This window comes from Arachis hypogaea, chromosome 17 (assembly GCF_003086295.3).
Source record: "Arachis hypogaea cultivar Tifrunner chromosome 17, arahy.Tifrunner.gnm2.J5K5, whole genome shotgun sequence".
NCBI classification, from domain to species: domain Eukaryota; kingdom Viridiplantae; phylum Streptophyta; class Magnoliopsida; order Fabales; family Fabaceae; genus Arachis; species Arachis hypogaea.
The window spans coordinates 133,217,717-133,242,049 of NC_092052.1; the positions used below are offsets into that span (position 1 = coordinate 133,217,717).

General features: G+C 30.2%; 2 protein-coding genes across 3 annotated transcripts; one reads left to right on the plus strand and one right to left on the minus strand.

Moving 5' to 3' along the window:
• Nucleotides 1-15,383: 15,383 nt before the first annotated feature.
• On the minus strand, nt 15,384-18,339 carry LOC112764763 (probable pectin methylesterase CGR3). 2 transcript variants are annotated; one of them, XM_025810532.3, is made up of 7 exons: nt 18,169-18,339; nt 17,860-18,009; nt 17,712-17,751; nt 17,580-17,621; nt 16,292-16,666; nt 15,950-16,005; nt 15,384-15,812 (listed from the first exon to the last, which is right to left on the minus strand). In XM_025810532.3, the coding sequence occupies exons 2-7, from the start codon at nt 17,956-17,958 to the stop codon at nt 15,660-15,662; spliced, it is 765 nt and encodes a 254-aa protein (XP_025666317.1). In that variant the 5' UTR covers nt 17,959-18,009; nt 18,169-18,339; the 3' UTR covers nt 15,384-15,659. The 2 variants fall into 2 exon arrangements, with proteins under 2 accessions (XP_025666317.1, XP_025666318.1); XM_025810533.3 differs by having other exon boundaries at nt 17,860-18,060.
• A 1,843-nt stretch (nt 18,340-20,182) lies between these two features.
• On the plus strand, nt 20,183-23,190 carry LOC112764764 (uncharacterized). The gene is made up of 7 exons (XM_025810534.2): nt 20,183-20,501; nt 20,727-20,768; nt 21,205-21,333; nt 21,604-21,845; nt 22,264-22,300; nt 22,625-22,682; nt 22,764-23,190. The coding sequence occupies exons 1-7, from the start codon at nt 20,397-20,399 to the stop codon at nt 22,841-22,843; spliced, it is 693 nt and encodes a 230-aa protein (XP_025666319.1). The 5' UTR covers nt 20,183-20,396; the 3' UTR covers nt 22,844-23,190.
• Nucleotides 23,191-24,333: the final 1,143 nt, after the last annotated feature.

Sequence of the window (24,333 nt, forward strand, 5' to 3'; positions counted from 1 at the left end):
TAATGTTTTCCACTAAAATTGGCTGAATTTGATTGAATAATAACTCTTTAATAGATAAAAATTATAAAATTATTTTACATATTAAAATTAAATTCTGAAACTTTGTTTATATTTAATGGCTATTATTTTATTATATCCTAACTGAAATAATATTTTATTTATTTTTATTAAGATCTATAAGTAATCTTGATTTTTATTTTTTATTTATAAAATAATAGTAGTGAGACTATATATATATATATATATATATATATATATATATATATATATATATAAATAAAATATTAAATAGATACTATGATTATACTTATTTACTTTTATATATATAATAATAAAATAAATTTTTTCAAGAATATATATTCTTTCACAATAATTATTCAAAAGAACACGAGCTATATTTGCATCCATGTTAAATCTCCTTGATCAAATTTTGCTTTCTGACAATGATCATGCATCCCCTTCAACTAGATGTTCTTATTTAGTTCTACATTAAACTAGCCCTTAGATAGGATTTGTGAGGGTTAAAATTTTGGAATATTTTATATAATTCATTTTATGTGTATTAAAATTTAGAAAAATAACAAAAATTTTATTTTTAAGCAGTTGATAGTAGTTAAATTTTTATTTTTAAAAAATTTAAATTTATAACTGAAAATTTAAAATTAAAAAATTTATTAATATTAATAAAAAAATTAATTTCTAATTGAATTTTAAAATTTATTTTCTATTTAATATTTTCGAGATGGAAACTTTATTAATGAATTTACAATATACATGAGATAAAATTTTAACTTCTAATATTTATTTAAACAAACAAAAAAACTAATCACTAGATATTAATCTAGCCAAGTTGGGTATTGATCTATTTATATTATCTTACTTTATATATAGAAATATCTATATATTCAATCCTATATATGATGACAAATGCAGATAAATGAGAATAGCAAATACTTTGCTGATGAAATTCACATGTGTATGTTGGATCTTGCTGCGTGCTACTATTTGTCACTTGATAGGACCCCATTACTCTAGTCATCATGTTCCCCAACCTCAATCCTTGTCGGCCATTCGTGCCCATGGATTCTGTCTCTTGTTCGTAGTAGATCATGTTTATGCACCAACTGTGATTAAAAAACAACTAGCTTGCTTATTTGGAGTTTTTTAGCTTTGCTTTTGCCTTACTGCATTCTCCAACCTCTCCCCATCATGCAAGAAGAATAATGTCCAATAATTCATACATATCTACTTGGAATGAAGAAATTACGTACAGAGTACATGCCTACATACATAAATGCTTACCATAATGTTATCTAATAGGAAAGAAATCAGATAATGTGTCATTGGAAGTAAAAGCATGATTTTTTAAAACAAAATTTTTTTTATATTTTTACTTTTTTAGAATTTTATTATGGATAAAATTTTCTACATTAGGGAACTTTATAATGGATTCTGATCTGTCCTCTGGCTCAAGCATGAACTGCACAGGCACAAAGTTAAAGACTGTGGAATAATTTATAGCACGAGCTATAGAGAGCTCATAATATAGTGGTGGGATAATAGTCTTTAATATGTCTCCTAAAGATTAAAAATGATGTCTACACTCCACTTGAATAAAAACATTTGAAATATACAGCTACATTCAAAAGATAAGTAAAAACAAAGAATATTTGTGAATCTTGTGGCTTCGTGAATAGAATAGTTAGATATAATAAGCATTTAATAATATCAGTTTAAATAGCATTATTATTATTGGTGTCTCTTAAGTGCACAATTTTAGAAGAAGCAGTAAAGTGACCTGGAACCAAAATGCATAGTGGTTGGGTTGCATACATCGCAACTTTAATCTTTCTGGAATCACTAATATGTAGTGATATTTTGTTACTCAGGGTGTTCCCCTAAGTTTCTTGTTTGTTCATAAGTAGAAGTCCTATCTCTTCTAGGAGTACATGAAAATAAACGTATTCTATGGGTATGACATGTCATAACATAGGCTTAAATTCAGGTTATCTTAAGAGTGTTTATTTCAAATATATATATATATATATATATAGTTTAATGACAATTGTCATATGGATTATATAATTCACATTAACAAATATTTTTATTTTTTAAAATATATTATATATTTGTTAATATTAAAATAAATTTTAAATTAATTTTAACTAACTAAAATATCTTTTTGATTAATTTTTTAAAAGAGTTTAAAAAACTTTTAAATATTCTTTAAAAAAATATTAAAAGATTAATATTAAGAAGGCTAAAATGTCTTTTCTATATTTAAAGTTGTTCAATTATATTACAAATCGAAATTTATATTTTTTTTAAATAACTAAAATATCCTAAGTTCATTTAAAAAAACTAATTTTTTTAGCTTTAATTTTAAAAGACTAAAGTATCCTTTAAAAATAATTTTAAATTACTAAAAACTCCTTAATAGAATTAACTAAATTTGTTTAACTGTGTTAAACTAAAGTATCCTTTAAAAATAATTTTAACTTACAATTTTTTTTGTTAGAAAGAAAAAAAAAAATAGCAAAATGGAAGAGAATAATTAGGATTACGTCAGCTTGAAAACTGCAATACCTTTCATTGTGCTTCTGAAAAATAAGTAATGATGATTGTAGTGGGTAAACCTTACATGGACTTTCTAACACCATACTTTGTCCTAGACTTCATGCTTCTCTGGCCCCTCCTATGCCGTTCACTTCTTATGCCATTTGTATTCCAATTGCAAATATAATTAACTCTTGATAATTCTCTTTTAGTTTCTATTCAACAATATTTGAGTAATTTCCATTCATTAACATCTGAGTAATTTTCATTCTATCAGTAATATGACGCGTTGCAATTCATAATTAGTTATTCTTATGCTTGATAATAATTGTATTGTCAATTCATAAAATAATTTTTTTATATTTTTTTTACAAAATATATATATATATATATATATATATATATATTGTTTCTGTTGACTTTTTTTTTTTATTATTGTCTAAGATAAAACTTTTTAAACTTCTCTTACAAGTGTGTCTATGACTAAGCTACTTAATTATTAATTTTTAGTTTAAGTTTATTTGTTATTTAAAATACTCAAACTTTAAGGTTTAAGTTGATTGTTTAAGATACTCTAATTTATCTATAATAAATTTATCAAACTTTTATTATTATAATACTCATCGAATACATTTTACCCACTTTAATAAATTTATTATTTTATATGTTATTATCTTTAACCCACATTCTATCTTAAATTTAAATTGATACAATATAAATTATATAATTTATTATAATAAATTAATATAATATAAATTGTAAATAAAATTTTTTATTTAATAAAAATTCCTCATTTTTATACCATAAAAATAATATATTCTTAATTTATTTTTAGTTATATATTTTTTTAGTAAAATTTCGATGATTAGTGATTGACTGTAATTCTTTGTTTGATTAATTGAAAATAATATAATTTTTATAAAACATTCAGGAGGTTTAATAAAATATAATTTTGTTAAGATTTTATGGTTAAAATTTTGTGAGGATATTATTGTTGTTGGTCATGTCTAAAGTTCTACTCCTAAATTATAATTGTTCTTATTAGTAAATGATAATTCATAGATTATTTTTTTCATAAATAGTTTTAACTGTTTGTTGATTTACTTTTTTACACATAAATCGTGATAGGTATCTGTGTTTTATCTATTTTCACATCGTCTTATCCAAGTGTGTTTTTAGAAAAAAAAAATGTTACTCTCTTAACCTTGGAATTTATGTTGATCTCTGAACACTTACTGCTCTAAGATGATTTATATTTATTTTGTAAAATAATTTTTCAGTATAAATTGCCATATGGTGTAATATTTTACTAACTAACCTCAAAACACGATTTATATAACAGTTTCTATAGAGAATCAACTAAGAATAAAACCAAGTAGTCAACTCCAGTTAATTAATTGTAAAATAAATCGTTATAAAAAAACAAGTTTTCACTAATTTTTCGAATTTTAAAATTAGAAATAAAAATGAGTTGATTTAGTTAGTTTATATTGTAGCTGGTCTTTTAGACTTTTTTGTTATATAAATATAAAAACTAGAAATTTATGTATTAAAATTTTATTTAAGAAATTCATGTAATTTATTTTATTTTACTTTATTGAAGTTAAAAAACTCTTTTGCAATAAGCCGTGTGTAAAGGAAAATAGATGGCTCAGGAGTATGGAACAATGCTTTTTTCAATTTAAATGTAAATAATTAAGATTTGACCAAAGCGGGATTTGAACCCCGACACTTACTTAAGCAGACGAGTGAGCTGACCACTCGACCAACTCAAGTTGGTTCACTTAGTAGAAATTTTATTCTTTTAACATCTCAACACAAATAAGTAAGCCAAGCGTTTTATTTTGACTACCAATATTAAGCCCAAGGATTTGTAACTTGTAAATTTCTGCATTTCGCTTGTAATGGGTCCTTCTTATTTTTTAGTTTCCAAAGCAAATAAGTGATGTATAGGCCTCTCTCTCTCTCAAGAGTTATGATGGATTGTATGAAAAGACTCCATAATCATCAAGATACATGGTGTTCTACATCATGGACATATCGGGCCATTGCCACGTAGCTTTTAGTTTTGACGGATCGTATGAAAAGACTCCATAATCATCAAGTTACATGATGCTCTATATATCAGAGACATCTAGCTTTTGTGTCTAAGAAAGTCCATAATCAGTGGCAACCTAATACATATATGCATAATTGAAAAATAAATATGTCCTTCTAACATTTAATTTCGACAATAATTTATCAAGAATAAACACCTGAATTTGGATATTTATTCTATAAGTTATTCTTTTGAGATTATTTACTCTAGAATTTTGTCCCACTAAATAGAATCAACTAGATGTGAATCAAATCACATCATTATATTCTATGATGTATCAATGATCTATCATGTTAGTCCCTAGTCCCCTACTCAATGCTCATTTCTCCTTCCTTCGCTAAACTTGCAATCCATGTACGTCGCATGCAAAAACCGCTTGGCCCACAATGCACTAACCCTCAGCTTAAGTTAAGAAAGGCCCTATTGGATGATTGGGTCCAGCTCACACTGATGTTAACATCCTCTCTTTACTTTTTGGAGTTAAACCCTAAAATAGTCTCTATGATTGGTGTCGTACATTAAAATTGTCTCTAAAATTTTAATTGCACTAATTATGTCTATGAGATGGACAAAAATACATCACGTTAGTCCCTGACCCATTTTTTATTAACGAAGTGATACCATGGCTTGATGACGTGGGTTATTAGTGACACGTGTCACTCCATGATTTGGCGACGTATAATGATATGATGATGTATTAACCACTGACATGTGGCATACTGATGTGGATGGTTGTGCCACGTGTCATAGTGTTATTTGGCCATGTGTCTATTGTACCATGTGTCGCAATAATATTCGTCCACGTGTCATCCATTATGTCATCATTGTGGATGCACTAAATTAGTCTCTCATTTTGCATTAAGTGACTCATTTTAGTCCATGAAATTGAATGTCGTACACCAAACTAGTCCCTTCACTAATTTTTTCTCCTTTTTTTTCTATAAATTCAAAATTCTCAATATCTTTGAATCCATTCATTTCAATTCTATTTTTTCGCATGTTATTTAAATATAAGTGTTTTTATAAAATATTTTTTCTCTTGCGGGTACCCCTAACTGCCGTCTTGGAATTGACGTGAAAATATTTCAAGCACCTCCACTACCATTTCCGACCTCTTTCGTCTAGATTGAAGAGGTTGGAGATGCTAATGAAAGTGCTTGAAGTGTCTTTAGTCTAGCCTATTTAGACACAACAGAAACGTGTATTTCATAAAAATTGGAAAAAATTATATTTTAATTCTTAATTTTTTGTTAAAAACACATATTTTTTATAAAAAAATGTGTCTAATCAATCATATAAATTTTTTTTATAATAACATATTTATATATTACAAAATTTACTAATGTTAAATTATTATAGAAAAAAATTATATAATTAAAATTAAAATATTAAATTTTTTTATAAAAACACTTATTTAAACGATATGTGAAAAAATAGAATTGAAATTAGTGCATCTAAGATATTGAAAATTTTAAATTTTTAAAAAAATGAGAAAAAACTGGTGAATTGACTAATTTGGTGTATGACATTTAATTTCAGTGATTAAAATTAGTCATTTAATGTAAAGTAATGAACTAATTTGGTGCATCTATAATGATGACATAATGGATGACATGTGGACAAATATTGTTGCGACACGTGGCCAAATAGCATTGTGACACGTGACACAATCATCTACATCAGCATGCCACGTGTCACTAGTCAACACATCATTATACCATTACACGTGGTCAAACTATAGAGTAACACATGTTACTAATAGCCACGTCCCATATCACAAGTTAATAAAAAATGAATTAGAGACTAACATGATGTACTTTTATCAATTTCAGAAACGTAATTAGTGCAATTAGAATTTTAGAAATAATTTTAGTGTAGGACTCTAATCTCAAAGACTATTTTAATGTTTAACTCTGTCTTTCTCATGTATGTTTCCATTTCTTTTGACATCCTCTCCTTATAAGACTTCTAAACTTTGCTTTCTAATATATATGGGTCGAGTGGGACTTCCATATGTTCAAGTATGGAAATTGGAAAAAATTCAAAACGATAGAAGCGTGGTTCAAACTAAGAGACGTCCACTTTGGAGAGCTTTGGGTTTCTCAGCAAACTAAACCATTTCTTTTATATATATATATATATATATATATATATATATATATACACATTTAGGGGTGTATATGGACTGGATCACATTGGGTTTGGCTTAACCCAGATCTGACCCGAAATATAGACCGGGCCTAATTTTTAAATCCTAATTCGATTCTAAACCCGATGAAACCTATGCACCTTCGGGCCGGGTGAAAACCGAATAAAAACCAGGTCTTTAGCATATAAAAATCACATAATCTTCAACCATTATTTTACAATTTACATAGTAAAATTCACTTAAAAAAATATAACAAGAACTAACCCTTCTCTAAAATTAAAGCATAACCATAATCAATACTAATATTGTCTAATAACACCAAATATTTAAATCAATACAAATAACACAATATTATGCATTAGTCTAAAGTCTTATGCATTTTAAACATAAAACATTAACTTATAATCTTATAATGACTAATAACACAAAATATTAAGGTTTACAATATTTAAATTTCACATAAGAATAACCATCATCCATAACTAATAACACAAAATATTAATTGTGTATGATGACCAGACCACAGGGTCGAGTTCGAGTGACCCGAGCTATGGTTCGGACTCGACCCGAAATAATGACCGGGTCTATTTTTGAGACCCTTACCCGGCCCTAAACCCAATGAAATCGCACTAAATTAGCCCCTAAAATATTCGGAGCCGGACCAAATATTCGAACCGGGTCGAGCCATATACACCCCTATACACACTAGTGAAGTCCCCGTGCCTTGCACGGACATGACATGCCAATAAGTTGAGAAAACTGGCACTTTTTAATTTATTAAATAATTAACGGATGAGTATTTTTAACATATACATAACTTTTTAGCTAACATACCGAAAGACTTTCTTATATACGATATTTATCCTCGCGCGAGAAAGCTTTCACGGATTATTTTGAATTAAAATTCTTAGGTTTTTTTTTTTTTTCTTCGTTTTGACTCTTGACAATACCATGTACAATTGTCTATATATAGATGAAAACTAGTTTTGGTAGATACAATTTCACGGTGCTTAATGATTACTCCTAAGACTTATTAATAATTATTGCAAAAGAAATAATTATGAGAAATTGTCTCTGCTAAAACTTAAACGGTAGAGCTTCATTGCTAAAAATCATGTTCATGCATAGGATCAACATCACACGTTCTTCCTTATCTTCAGTCAATGTCATACACTCAATAACGTGATTACCCAGGCTTCTTATTTATAACCTTGTTTCGTTACATAGGCCACTCGTTTGATCAATGTTACGAGCAAAAGCATTCAAAGTGAGTTGGTGTCGAGGAAGTCCGGAACAATTAATTGTATTTAGGGCATCAATAATTATTATTTCTAACTAAGATTCTATATTTCCTTCTTCAATAGATAACATGTCAGAGCTAAGATATGTCCTTTTCTCCCTCTTTAGTTGTTGCATTATGTATGTATTGACCTCGTTCACAACTTTTAACGTAGGTGCAAGAATTGACCTTTTTTTAAAGTATACCACATCATTAATCTTGGTCAATAAATTTGGGTACACAAATGTCACTAATGCATGAAATGCATTTGTATTATCGTCGATTAATACATCTTCGGGACTCTCCACTTCAATCTCGCCATCAGTTGAGTCCCTTGCCATTAGGGGTGGCAATATGTACCCTATTCGCGGGTACTCAATTTGATCCTACTTGGTTGGGTAGGGTTACCAACCCGATCCGCAGCGGGTAGGGTTCTTGTGCGGGTAAGGTAGGGTGCAGGTTGAGTCTCAATTCTATCCAACCAACCCGCACTCTATATATGTATATATTATATATTTATATAAAAATATGTTTTAAGTGGATGTTGAATTAAAGACCTCTCACTAAATACAAAAGATCTTTAGCCACTAAAAGAAATCATTAATTACTAATTTAATTTTTTTTATATAAAAGTCAGTTCTATTTTAAATTATTATCAAGTTATATAATAATAGTGTATCTTTTCTATAACCCGCGGATAGAGTTAGGGTTGGATCCAAACCCTACCCTACCATACCCATTGCCACTCCTACTTGCCATACCATCACCAATGTGCAGTAGCCATTCTGCAAAAGCCTTAATATTGTGTTTTTCTAATACATCAGTTCCAATTGTTAGTCGCATGTTTTCAGTAAGAATAAGAACTTGGCAGTACTGGGACAAATAGGAAGAGTTGATTGAAGCATGCATAATGTCTTATCGTGATCCCATGGGAATTACAAGTAGCATCTATCTAAAGCCTCCCCCTAACACAATCACTTTTCTTGTGAACGGTAACTCTGGGTTGTAGTAAAGCTCGAACCTAAGTATGTCGCACAAGCATTTGTCAAGTGATTCGTAACAGAGTTTGTTTAGTATCGGTGCCTCATCCTATATGATCAGTTTGTTTAGCATATGGAGTCCTCGTTTATATCTAGACGTATTTTAAACCTTGAATGGGCTAGACAAAAAAAAAAAAAAAAAACCTTGAATGGGTGGTGCACCGTTGGGAATGAGAAGAGATGCAACACCACTTGATACAACATTCAGCACGATCTGACCTTTGCTCTGGACACTACAAGAAAGTCGTCGTATACCGCCGGATTTATTGGCGGATTTACTAAAAAAATTCTGGCGGATTTACTAAAAAAATTTGTCAGTAACCTGCTTACCATTAGATTTAGCGCTGAAAATCTGACGGTATAAACCTCGCCGGTAATTATATAACGACTGATTTTTTCGTCCGCCGCTAATTACCAACAAATTTAGCGGCAGATATAAACTTTTAATTCGCAAAATTCTGAAGCTTGTTACCGTCGGATTTTTCTCTCGGTCAATCCGACGGTAAATTTTAATTTTAACTTTTTCTTAAAAAAATTGTTTGAAAATTTAATATATAATTTTAAATATTTAAATTTAATAATTTTTAAACTAACAAAATTCAAAGTTTTACAATTTTTTATAATAATTTGTCTATAACTCAAACAAATTCAAAAAGAATATTATTCGTTCAAAAAGAAATAATAATCAAGAATGCAACACAACACTTAAATTCTTGAAAGACTGAAACTAGCACACCGAGACTAAAAAAACCAGAAGATCACAATATTTATTAAATCTATGATTGCCATTTATCATCAAACAATGCTTAATTTAATGCAACAATAAATGCATATATATATTTGCTCATTCCTCCATTTATGTTTATTTTGATAAAACTTGTTGAATTGGGGGATTCATGTCTATAAATCAAAAAGCCGAGTTATAACTCATCAATAAAAGCCCAACCTATTTCATCAAAATATCACTAAGTCAAGCTTGGGGGCTATGATGTGACTGTTATAACTCGGTTACACGTTATAATTCGGCTATACACGCTATATATTGATTATCATCAATAACAGACATCAAAACAAATATCGAAACACTCCAATATATCATTATTCTCCATTAAGACAAATTACTCAGAAGTATAACATTTGATACTTCATCTCAAATATAAAAGGGAGGTAAGACATATATTTAAAACACAATAGCAATACAGATCTTATGATACATTCACTAATTTGAGCATCAGAGTGCCTTTTGTAGGTATCTACTCCTTTATTCTCCTGCTGCTGAAGTATGACTCATCTCGACAGAAGGCTCTTAGTTATTCACCAGCAGACGAGCTATACAGCGATCCACTTTCATGAGAACACCCATCATATCTTGTTCTTCATCTATTACTTTTTTACCTTTCATCTGTCCCTATTTGATTCTAAGATTTTTTTTTTTTGACAACAACTCCTCACTTTTAGCTAGACACAAATTTATAATAAACACCCTATGTTGGGTGGTCAAATTCTCTCTAAAGTAATTTTACAATTAGTACATTTTTGTGCAAATTTTCTTAAAAAAAAAAGAAATTAAATTAAGAATTTGTCACTTTACTCTTGTAAGTTATAAAATGTTCATCTTACTTCTTAAAAAAAGTATTCACTATAACAAACTTAAAAGTTGAACAGAAGTCTAAAATAGTTTTATTACAATATGCTTTCATTATTTCAAAGCTATGACCTTTATTTGTATCTGTCTTCATCCTTTTTCCACATATTCGTTTAAGTCTCCTCTCAATATATTTTATTTCGAAAAGGTATACCTTCAAATAAACTTGCTGGATCTTTTCAAAACCATGTTTTATGGTGTTTTTCTAAATCAACTTGTGCATAATTGCTAACCACATAAAAGACATCATATGGTGTTCTTCCAAACCAACTTGTGCATAATTACTAACCACATAAAAGACATCACCTTCCATTACCAATGTTAATGTGATGATCTAATGACCCATATGTTTAACATCTACCTAGTCCTTCTCCATTGCCTATTAACAATAATATCTAACCCATTTTTATTCTTTACTTTTCCTTGGCTTTCTCTCTAGCTAGATGCTTAAAACTTGAGCTACCCAACCCCGTAGGCTGACGAAGGAAAATTGTCGGTAAAGAATTTCACAAAAATATCGCGTTGCAAGTATAGTTCTAAACCAATAAATTATCCTCGGTTAACGTTTAAATTGTTTTTCAATTAAGCAAACTCAATAAAATTAATCGAAGTATTTAAACCCCGGGTCGTCTCTCAAAGGAATTGCATGAAAGTGTAGTTTATTATTGGCTATGGAAAGTATATTTTTGGGTTTTGTAATAAGAAATAAGAAAGTAAAATGGTAAGAAAATAAACTAATAACTAAGAAAACTCTTAGCAAGGAAAGAGAATTAAAAATCATATCCTCATTATCATCGTCAATTGTGATTGTAAATATAAATTGCCTTCATTTAGTTAACCTCTAACAAATGAAGGAAAGTCAAGTGCATACAATCAACTTGAGTTCACAAGTCCTAGTCAACTCATAAGGAGAGACTAGATTTAGTGAAGTTCAAGCTAACCGGCAATCTTCAATTACCAATCAACAAGAGAATTTTGATAACTCAAGAGTCTCTAATTAATCAATCCAAGTCAAGAACATAAAAATTTAAATTAAAATCCACCCAAATATTTTATCAAACACTTGGAAGGTATAAAATAAAAACATAGAAGATTGACAAGACATAGGAAATTCTAAGACTAACCAAAGCAAAGAAATAACAATAACAAAGCAATTGAACAATAAGAAATATGAAATATAAATTGTATTGATGAAAATTGAGAGTAGCACATGAACTCATAAACTAAATTAGCAAAATAAAGGAATCAATAAGAGAAGTAGATAACTAAAGTGTTAGAACAAATAAAAGTAAGAGAAAACTAAATTAAAATAAGACTGAAACCTAAACCTAAGGAGAAATTGGAAAAAGAAACTCTAAACCTATCTCTCTCTCTAGAATTCTACATCTAAAACCTAAAATTGTGAATGAATGAATAGTGAATTTCATGATTCTTCCAGCTTCACTTTGCAGCCTCTTGTCCTCATTTTCGGGCCTGAAACTGGGTCAAAAGCAACCCAGAAATCGTCCCCGGCGTTTTCTCGTAATTGAGGCACGTGACGCTTGTCACGCGTATGCGTCAGCCACACGTACGCGTCGATGGATATTGAACTGGCCACGCGTACGCGTCATCCACGCATGCGCGTCATTTGTCTGCTGCACCAGTCACGCGTACGCGTCGTCCATGCGTGCATGTCGGCTCCAGCTTCTCAAATCCTCAATTTCTTGTGTTTCTTCCACTTTGGCATGCTTCTTTTCCATCCTCTAAGCCATTCTTGTCCTATAAAACCTGAAAACACTTACATACATATCACGGCATCGAATGGTAATAAGAGAAGATTATAAATTAGCAATTTTAAGGTCAAAGAAGCATGTTTTCAATCATAGCATAAAATTAGGAAGGAAACTTAAAAACATGCAATTTACATGAATAAGTGGGAGAATAATTGACAGAATCCACTCAATTCAATACAAAATAAACCATAAAATAGTGGTTTATCAATCTCTCCACACTTAAACATTAGCATGTCCTCATGCTAAGTTCAAGAAAGACAAAAAGGATAATCAATTTATTCAAATGCAACCTATCTAAATGCAAGCTACCTACATGCGTCTAGCTATTCTAATTACTCTCTGTGTGCGTGCGTGCGTGTGTGTGAAAATTTTCAAAAGATCATATATGCACAATCAAGGGCTAAATCAATCATATCAAAGCACATTCACAACTGAATTGAGTTATTCAAAAGAGTTCACAAACTTGCAAGATAAGCAATGATTAAAGATGGACATATGGAATTGAGCAATTGAACCCTCACCGGATGTGTATATGCACTTTATCTTATTCGAGTTGACACTGTATTCGAGTCTAACAGCATGTTACTTCCTAACAACGACCTAAACTTAGCACAATATTTTATCTGATTCATGTTATAAAGATTTAATAAAATCGTATTATTAATAACGTAATGGTCTAGCAGAATTTTTGTCTTTTGTGCGGACTTAAAACCATTTAGGTAACGAAAATGTTTGGTAAAAAAAAGTCAAAATTAACCAAAACTTATCTTATTTAGCATTCATTAATTGTTGTTAGAATTAATGTATGTTAAATAAAACAAGTTTGAATTTTTTTTCCCCTAGCATTATGCTATATAACGTAATCAACCTGATATAGCCGCTATAACTCGTCCTTAATGCTATAATTCGGCAGTATACGTTATAGATCAGTTATGTGATATGGCTATTATAACTCATCCTTAATGCTATAACTCGGTAATATAGTTATAGACTTATAGATCAGTTATCAATAACGGGTACCAAAAGAAATATTGTAACATCCTGATATGCTAATTACTCTCCATTAATGCGAATTATTGAGAGTATAACTGCTGATGCTTCATCCCAAAATATAAAAGGGAGGTAAAACGTTTATTTGACACATTGCATTATGCAAAGTTCATTACTCACTTACTGACTTTAGCGTCGGAGTGCCTTTTGCAGGTACCCACCCCTTTGTTCTCTCATTGCCGACGTATAACTCATCTTGACGGAAAACTTACAAATATTCACTGGCGGACGAGCTATACACCGGCCAACCTCTACAAGAACACAATCTTAAATATATAAACTTTAACTTTAATTTCAAAAAAAAAGAGTATTAATATGTTCTGATTACAAAACACAAAAAAAAAAAAGAATATGGATGGAAATTTATTAACATTATTAGGATAATAATTTATAAACTTTGAACTTTTCTGTTAAGAGTGTTAAAAGCTAAAATGATTCGTTGATTATTACTTTTCAACACCTAATATTAAGAACGTGGGGGTAGGGGTGGCAAGCGGGGAAATTCGTCCCGCCCCACCTAATGAGACGGTCCTAGAATCCCACCCCATCCCGCGCTAACTGCGGGCTGGCGGGGTAAGCCCGCCAAAGTTCCTATTTTTTTATTTTTTAACTATTAACTATTAAATAATATATATAATTTCACAACCATATTAATAAATTTATAATTTCTAAAGGTATAAAAATTATATTTTTTATATTCACAAACATTAAAGTCTTTGTAATTATAAATATCTAATAAACATAATTATAAACTAAATTTTCATCCAAAACATAATTATAAATATTCTCTCCAAAACAAAATAAACATAATCCAAAACATAATTATAAATATTGTCTCCAAAACAACATAAATATAATCCAAAACACTCAACTTTCATCTTCATACTTTTGTAAGTTGGGTTGGAAAAAGTTGGATTTTGGCAAAAAAATTACAAAAATACCCCCTTATAAAAAAAATTAAGACCGGATTTTTTTTGAAATTTGGGGTATTTTTGTTAACAACTAATAATACTTTTTGTAATTTATATTTTTTTTTTATATGTTTTTATATAGTATATTTTTAGTATTTTTAGTACTTTTTTTAGTACGTTACAATTATTATTATTATTATTATTATTATTATTATTATTATTATTATTATTATTATTTTATTTAATTTATTTTATCTAATGGGATTAATAAATTATATTATAAAAAGATAATAATAAATATAATTTACAAAAATTACAATTATAAAAATATATAATGTGAAACAAAAAATTAATAAAAAATATAAATAATAAATAATAAAAAAAAGTTCATATAAAGAGAAATAATAAGAATTTTATAAATAATACAATAATATGTATAAAAGATAAAGTTAGTAAAAAAAAATAAATGTTGAATGTCAATGGCAAAAGCTCCTTAGTAAAACGTAGAAGCTGAAATTGTAAACGTGGTTTTGTGAACAAAATTACTTCTACGTTTATAGAGAAGAAAATTAACCAAACCAAAAAGGAAAAGTATAGGGTACCAACATATTATCTGTCAACTTCTGCCAACTCTTATTTATAATTGTGTTTCATGGAAGTGTGTTCGTAGATGTGTCTAATAATTAATATATTTTAAATACATATATAAAGAGACACATCCAGAAAATATATCTATAAAGACACTTCTATTAAACACAGCTATAAAAAAGATATTTTTATTAGACACATCCACGAACACACTTCTATGAAACACAATTATAAATAAGAGTTGGCAGAAGTTGGCAGATATGCTATTGGTAACGTAGCGGAACCAAACCAAAAATTGAAACATTCAAGTTGTAAAGTGTTTTTTCTCTTTGCCAAACACACCCCTAATAATTCAACCGATAAATTAACTGTTTCATCCTTTACCACAAGGTGCGGTATTTCAAACAATAGAAACCTATTACATTCAACAACAAAAAGCTACAACATCTATGACCAATAAATAACAAAGAATTGAATTGCTTTCAAAGAAGAAAGACTATTAGATATAAAACGGTGGAAGAAGCATCCATCGGGAGCCTCAATTCTACAAATGAACCATGTTGTAATTAAGTTAACTGAGAGACTTGAGGTGGAATATCTGACATCTTGGAACGTAAGAACCCTGTTTTGAAGCCTGTTCAAACTTCTTGGTAGCAGCTTCATTTTCCTCTAAGTTAATTTGTTGGAAAAACTTAACCCACCAGGATGAACTCCTCATCTTAGCCTGAACCAAATGCAAATCCGTTAGTATTTGTTATCCATAATTTACAGCATTAAAATGTTTTACACAAACATTCAATCAGATCTATAAGTGATAATGATGCAGCAAGAAAACCGCAAATAACAATAAAATGTACTTACTGCTCTTCCAAATTTAGAAACATCTGCAACCTTAGCCTTTTGGTTGCCTGGAAGACCTATATTTACAAATATTATCATTTATCAGATATAGATGCCAACATGCTAATAAAAGGTCCATAATATTATTTTCTTCTAAGCTAAAAAATTCAAATACACAAACAATTCCACCAAGAAAGACTAAAATGTATGATTTTTCATATATGCTAAATATTATACAGGACACTATCTTCAACATATAAACAACTCTGAAGATAACATATTCTACTTTTAGAGCTAAGTTACTTAATTCTGTTTTAACAGAAAAGGAATTTTGACAAATACAAACTAGTTAAGTGCACTTACCAGTAAATATAGCAATGCCATCTCCTGATACCCTTGCTAAATCTGGAAGAGTCTTGTTAAGGTATCTAGGAGACAAGAAATCAAGGGCATCTGAAACAATTACAAGAGAGAAAGATTTTGGCCTGTATGGAAGAGGGAACTTGATATCGGCCACGCGAACAATGCCTCTGCGGATTAGTCCTTTGCAATTACTATCAGCATCCTCTATGTCATATGGTTCTACACCCCAGGCTTCAGTTTCTTCCTCTTTCAGCAATTTAGATACCACATAGCAAGTATCAGGTCCAACATGTAATACTTTATGTAGGTTGTCCCCATATGCTTTCTGCAAAATCGGAATTGCTCGTTGGACCTCATCAGTACATAAATACTCACCTGCATTTGGAAAAAAAATATGTGTCATTTCAAAATAGAAGTGAAAAAAAATTAGAGTAGCAAAGATTACTGAGTTCATCCACATGATTCTTCCTTAGGGTATAATAACAATGCTATTATCATAAAACAGGACTACTACAAAAACAAAATGCAGATCACTGAAGCAACCCAATGCATAGCACATTAGGAGAAACACTTGGTTACATGAAATCCAGATAAGGCCATCAACTTAGGTAACATCTTTATACTGTTCATATTAAGTATGAAATAATCAACTATAATTAATCTCTTATGCACTAAACCAGAAACAATTGTCTTAGTTGAAACTAACAAAAGGAAACTGCTATCCTAAAACAATTGCTAACTAGAGTGATGCACTTCTTAAAGCATAATGAGTTTGTAAAAAAGTTAATGAAATGATATTGAGTTAAGAGACATTCATCAATGGGCAGGACGTAACCTTAAGTGGTCCTTAACTATGAAAATGTTTAGTTTTCCGCAAAGGTCACACAACCAATAATAAAAGGAAAAAGAAAAATCATATGCGACACATTTAATGGCTATGTACATACTAAAATCAGCTATCAAAATCAGCCACATACAAATACACATTGAAAATAAATTAAACTACACATGTAAGAGGAATGCTAGGGGGCCAGCAACTTTTGTGATTTGTAGCCATCAAATAGCCATCAATAATGGTTTTAATGGTGTGAGATTGGTGTGAGATTTCATCCAATGGCTTACTTTTCTTTGCTGGTTACATGCTGGTTAGAATTTAACAAAGTTGCTGGCCCTCTAGACTTTTCCCTTATACACAAATACATTGGTGACTGATTTTGGTGTATGAATAGCATTTTTGTATGTTCAATGGCTTAGAAGAAAAAGGAGAAAAAGAAACAACAGTTATTACCTTCGACTCTGTTAACAGACTCTAAACGGCTACCAGATCCACCTATAGAAGGAGAAAGAAATGTAGCTTATAGTAACTGCCATATGCGCATAAAATAGGAAAGCAATATCTGTATTGAAGTGAGAAACAAACCTGAGCCCTTGTGTAAATAGAAAACGAGAAAAAGACCTCCCTACACAAGTTACAAAAACAATAGCTATTAAAAGAAAAAGAAAAGAAACAAATTATATATATATATACATATAACCTCCATCACTACGCTAATGTAATTACCACTTACCAGGACTATGAGGCCAACCGACAAAACTGGCGAAGACTTTGATTTGGAAGATGAAAACAATCCACTTCCGCGAGATGGATTCACCGGTCTCCGCGACATCTCTTTCTGAAGATAATATCAACTCAGAGTTCTGAATGTTTAATCGGTAATCTGCAAAAGACGCAGATCAGGTGCGTATAGAAATAGAAGCGTGCGTGGCAACTACGTCAAAAAGAATGAAAATAAATAAGTGATTGAAGGTTGCATTACACAGCTCCATAGGAAGCTGGTTCATTATTATTATGGATCCGTACAAGGGTGTCATCTTACCAGCTAACCCTGTTGCGGGACGTGCATTATTATGCCAAACGCTTTCAGTCTCAGAAGCAGAGCCTTGGAAGTTAGATCTCAATTTAGCGCGTTTTGTCTGTCCTCTCCAAACACACTCGCAATTTAGAGAATGCTATATGACATTGAGAATTAGTGAATGAGTTGGTATTCACTTCAATATAATTTTTTTATTATTTTATATTGATATTTTTAATATGAAAATAAATTTATACAGTACAAGAATATCCTTTTTATCAATTATTTAATTTAGTTTTTATACATTATAAACATAAAATAATTTTATGCAGATAATTAATTATATTTTTATGTTAATAAAATAATTCATTTTTAATTAATTAATTAAAATTTTATCTAAATACATAAATTTAATTGAATGAATGTGTAAAATTTTAAAATTAAACTATTATTTTTAATATAAAAATAAAATATTTACAACACAAAAGTTGTACAGAAAAATAATGTATGTAATTTTTTTTTATTGTTCTGCTATGCTTTACCAAAGGAGCGCACATTACATTATACACTTTATTTTTTTTTTTTTTTTATTATTATTATTATTATTATTATAGTTCGAACGCACTTAAAAATAGGTGATACACTGATACTTCAATTGTCGCTTGTCGGTTGTTAGGTGCTTTGTACTCTTTTTTTTTTGTCAGGAGGTGCTTTGTACTTATAAGTTGTAACAAGTAAGTATCTACTAGCCAACAATGCCCAACCATTGGATTTATATATGGGCTTTATGTGGGCCTCCCTTGATTCGTTAAGCTATTCATCTCGGCCCAATAGTTGTGGCCCCAAAAACAACAATGAAGAGAGGTAATAGAAGGTAGGGTTGAAAGTGAGTCAAGCCAACTCATGAGCTAGCTTGAACTCGACTCATTAATAGTTCAATAAGTTAAACTCGTGAACTGGTAAGTCGAGCTTGAACTTGAAATTGAGCTCATAAATTAAATGAGCCGAGTTTGAGCTTGGATAAGCTTAACTCATTAACTCGTGAGTTGGCTCGATTATATATATAATATTAAAAGTATAGATTAAATGCATATAGAATATGCGTATTAATAATTTAATATATATATAATTTTAATAGTAATTTTTTATAGTCATTTTTTATATATAATTTTAATGTAGGACATAAATAAATTTATAATGGATAGATAGACCATATATAAAATTTATCTTTTTTTAATATTTTTTAATATATATATATATATATATATATAAGTTATAATTTATTGATATAGAATTTTAGATTATATTCCTATTATTTGAGCCTACTCGTGAGCTCGAGCCAGCTCGTGAGCTTTCGTTGAGCTGAGCTTGAGCTTGCAAAATAGGCTTGATTGTTAATGAGTCAAGTCGTGAGCCAAGCTTAATTTTCGTGAGCCGAATTTGAGCTTAGTTTAGCTCGGCTCAGCTCGGCTCACTTTCAGCCCTACTAGAAGGTGAAAATTTATTGATCGCGATGCGAAGTAACTTCATGTAGGGTATTCGCAGTGCGGTTTAAATTCGTTTTGAGTTAAAAATTCATCCGATCTAAACACTAATTTTATTTGTGGTGCTGGATTGGATGATTCAATTTCAAGCGGTTTGAATTAGATTAAATTTGCGGTTTTATAAATTAAAAAATTAAATATATATAATAAAATTATAAATTAATTAAAAAATCAACCATAATATAACATAACAATAAAAATAAAATTATAAATTAGTTAAAATAAATAAATAAAAAATATTTTAAATATAAAATATTTATTAAATAATAATAATATATAAATAATATAAAAATATATAATAAATTGAACATATTATAAATATAATTGTAAATATAATAATAAAATAAAAATATTATAACATATTGTACAATTTAAATTGAATTGGATTAATTATAAAAAATAAATCTAAAATTTAATTCAATTACAAAATAAAATCCAATCAAATTTAAATTAGTGCCGTTTTAATTGATTTTCTATCTGAATTAAATTGAACCACCGATTTAATTTAAATCTGGTTGGAGTTGAAATTGAACACCCCTATCTTCTTGGGCTCATCCGTTAAAAGAGTAGGTGAAACTAAAAGAGGTTTTGCAAGTTTGAACTGCAATTTTACAAGTCGGTGAAAGAAAGAGAGAAGAATAAAAGCGAGCGAAGATAGCAGAGAAGGATATGTGGAAGAAGAAGAATCGTTGATCGGAAGGAAGAGAGATGAAGGAGGAAGCAGGGAAAGACAAAGACAAAGGCGAAGAAGGTCCCAAGCTTTGGGGAATTTTCCTATTCGCCCTAATTGGCGCCACCGCCACTACTTTTGCCGTGAGTTTTCCGCATTCCTCTCTCCCTCTTCCAATTTCAACTGTGCCCCTATGTTTTCCTTTTTCGCAATCGATCTTAGGTTTAGATTCAGTTGAGTGTGTTCCTTTACTTGTTCCTCGTGATGCTTGTGGCCTTAGAGATGTGGATTTGGATAATTCTGTTTTGCGAAACGTTTCGATGTTTGGTGTTATCGTTTTGCATGATGGTTGAAGAGTTATTTTGCAGGTTGGTCAGCTGCGGAGGACTGTTGATTGGTTCTATTTGCAGGTATTTAGCTCGTTTGTATTTCGTTACTTTGTAGAGATAAACTTGTTGCTGCATCAGTTTACTAGAGTGAAGATAAATGCATTTTGATGTTTGATTGTACATTATAATGATTGGATGAGTTATTGCCTTATTGGCGAATCAATTCGTTTTTCCTACTGCAAAAAAGCTTGTTCATCTGTGTTGTATCCCTCCATATAAAAATAAATGATTCTTTGACTAAATTAATACATTTGAAAATTAACATATAAGGATGCAATTTTCAAATACTCTTCTCAGTTTATTCAAAGAAAAAGTTATTTCGAAACAGAGGAAGCATTAAATTGTGCATTTGTCTTTGTATTTTAGATTATTTGGTTGTACTTGTACTAGGACCTTAGGATTTTATTTTATTCCACACTGAAACTGATCTTGTATGCTTTTGATCCCTTTGTTGTAGTGGTCCAGGTCACAATCGTCAGGGAAAGGAAGGAGTGGCGGTTCTTTCCGAACAGCGTTTCAGGAAGAAGCATGGAGGAGACACAATAAACGGATGCAAGAAGAGTATGAGGAGGAGATGGAAAGAGTGGTGAGTTGTTTTTCTTTCATACTCAAGTTCTCCTTCTGTATAAACTGCGCTTTGTCTTGTTCAAATTTGAGATATTAAGATATTTATTTTATAAAAAATGTTTAGTCTGAGTCACAATAATTTGTGAAGAAACAAGTTTTATTGCTTGGTAATAAACCGGAAATAGATGCAAATTTTAACTTGCTTAAGTATCAGTTGGCTGGTTGTCCTATACATTGCAGCTTGAGCCAGTAGTTAATATTTTTAATCTGGTTTTATTTGTAACTGTAGGAACGAATAAGGCGTATGCAAAATGTGTTTAACAGAGAAAGAAATAAATACAGAAGAAGCTATGAAAGCTGGAAGGACGGTGGACCTGGTGCGTATCATCAGAATTTCCAGAGAGAAGATTGGTATTGGAAGACTGATACATCCTTCAAAGATCATAATTGGAGGACAAATTATCGAGAAGCTCCTCGAGAGAGTGGAAGCTATGCGTTATCGCATCACTACTCAGTTTTGGGTCTTGACAGGTACTCACAGAAGTCTTAGATACTGGCCCATGTAAGATGTAGTTTCAGGGGGACGCGGTTTTTTCCTTATAATAGTTATTTACTTATATTGCTGAAGGAACTACAAGGTAGTAGTTCTTGTTATAGTTTAGAAAAATTATGAGAGTTTTGGTGGGAGGAAGAAAATTTTTTATGGTTACACTGATAACAAAATGGTTATATGGGTTAGTACATCTTTATAAGTACTATGAACCAGGAAAAGTCAGTGAGGACCAATCTCAGTTTAATTGCTGTGTGTTCACAGACCAAGTCTTAAACAACTGTTATATTTTGATATCTGCTAATAGTTGAGATTTTCAAGATCAGTATCTGTGAGTCGTTATTCTTCTGTATTACTACCATTGACCATTAAAATTTAACTTTCCCTTTTATGGATCAGGTTTAGAAGAACTCCATACTCAGATGATGAGATTAAGGTGACTTTTTCTTTTGGCATGAGCTTATATTGCTAATGCTAGGATATTAATGTTAGTGGTGTGCTTGATTTTATCAGCTACTTACTATATCCATCACGCTCGTCTTCATGGAATGGATGTTTCATCATATTTTATTTTTAGATTCTTTACATTTATCAACTGCTGTCTTCTCTACATAGAGAGCTTGTAATTTTTATTCATGCTAGGTGTTTGCATGACTTCAATTCTAATGTCAATCTTAGAAACTCACTGTACTCTGTACTCTGTAAATATGTTACCTTAAATGTCTCAATTCATTTCTAAAACTTCCCTATTCATTTGCAGACAGCATTTAGGACAAAGGCAAAAGAGCATCATCCTGATCAGAACCAGGATAATAGAGGTAGGTGACCAACTTATCTGTGTAGGATCAATCTAAGACCATGGCTCTAATCACAGGTATGTGAATGTGAAAATCTTGCAGAAGCTGCTGAGGCTAAATTCAAAGAAGTGATGACTTCATACGAGGCCATAAAACATGAACGTAAGAATGGGAGTATGTAATTGTCCTGGGACTTGAAAGGATGCAAGGTATTTTTAATAACATCAAGCTAAAATACTGTGCACTAAATTTTCAGCTGCAATTTCAGAATAGGGTTTTTTTTTTTGGCTCTTGTAATTCATAGAAGAGGTGTGTATTTAATTGATTGGAATTCCAATCGGACATGCAGTGCCCACGTAACATGGTTTAGATTCTGAGGAGGAGGTTGTGTGCGTAAAAATAATTTTACTTCCTTTGTAAGTAGGCATATATTATTACATAATCAGAGAGCATTTCTGTTGGGCAAATGACGTGAACAAATGAGATTCAATTTTACATGAATGTCCTGAATGCAAATGTGGTTCATGGATGTCTTATTTGCATATTTATATAAATTGAATTCAATTGATTCGATTTACTATGAGTAGCCCATAGGTAAACCGAATTGAATGGATTCGATTTACTACATATACATGTAAATCGAATTGATTGGAAAGTCATTCTGTTTCTTCCCCTTGAGTAAGTAGAATCTGACAAATCTTTAAGAAAATAGATCTGCGTTGGAAGTTTAGATTGTACGAAGAAATTCTGGAATTGTAGGCAGCACGATTCCATTGGGTTGGCAATCAAATTGCCATGCTCCTAACGCCAGGCAACATATAAGAGCCTTACTGCCTTTGGAGGGACGGGTTGTTGGACCCAAATGCCTTCCAATGGTGGACAATTGACATTTAGTCTACAGCCCACGTATAAGTACACGCCTATGACTATTTTTAATAGTTTTTTTCAAATCAATTATTTATAATCATGTTATTATAATCTATTCTTACTTTTAAATGATTTTAAGTAGTTTATCTTCGTTTAGCACTCAACATAAAAATATGCCTCAGCTTTGTTCTTGTGTGGTCTGAATTTTGATCGCAGAAGACAACTGTAAATTTTGCTGTCTCACTCTTTTCCATATTTCTATTAAATACATATTGCATCCAGCTTAGAAATAATAGATTTTAGTCGTCTGAAGTGAGGAGTCAATGATATAATTTAAGGGTTTAATAGGGCAAATGATAAACTTACCATTAGTGAAAGGTTTTAAATATTTTTATCTAATGATTGCAAAACAAATGTATTGAAAATTTAAATTTTTTATATTTTGAATCAACTTTTTTTTAATTTGTAAATTTAACATTTGTACTCTATTTAGGGAACAAGATAGATAAATTCATAATTTAAATAGGATTTAGCTAATTAGTATCTTAAGAATACTAGTTAAGGTATTAGTATAATTGATAACTAAAAATTTTAAGTTTGTAATGTATTTATTTAATAAGAAATGTATAGAAGTTAGAAAAATTATCAAAGTAACCTTAATTAGTATTTTTAAGACATTTATTAACAAAATTCATTTAAATAGTGGGATAAACTTTTGTCATCAACATTTATGCGGATTTCTTGTTTTGGTTTAAAATTCCAGATTATATTTTTTCCAGATTTGTGAACTCCAAAGTACGGGTTC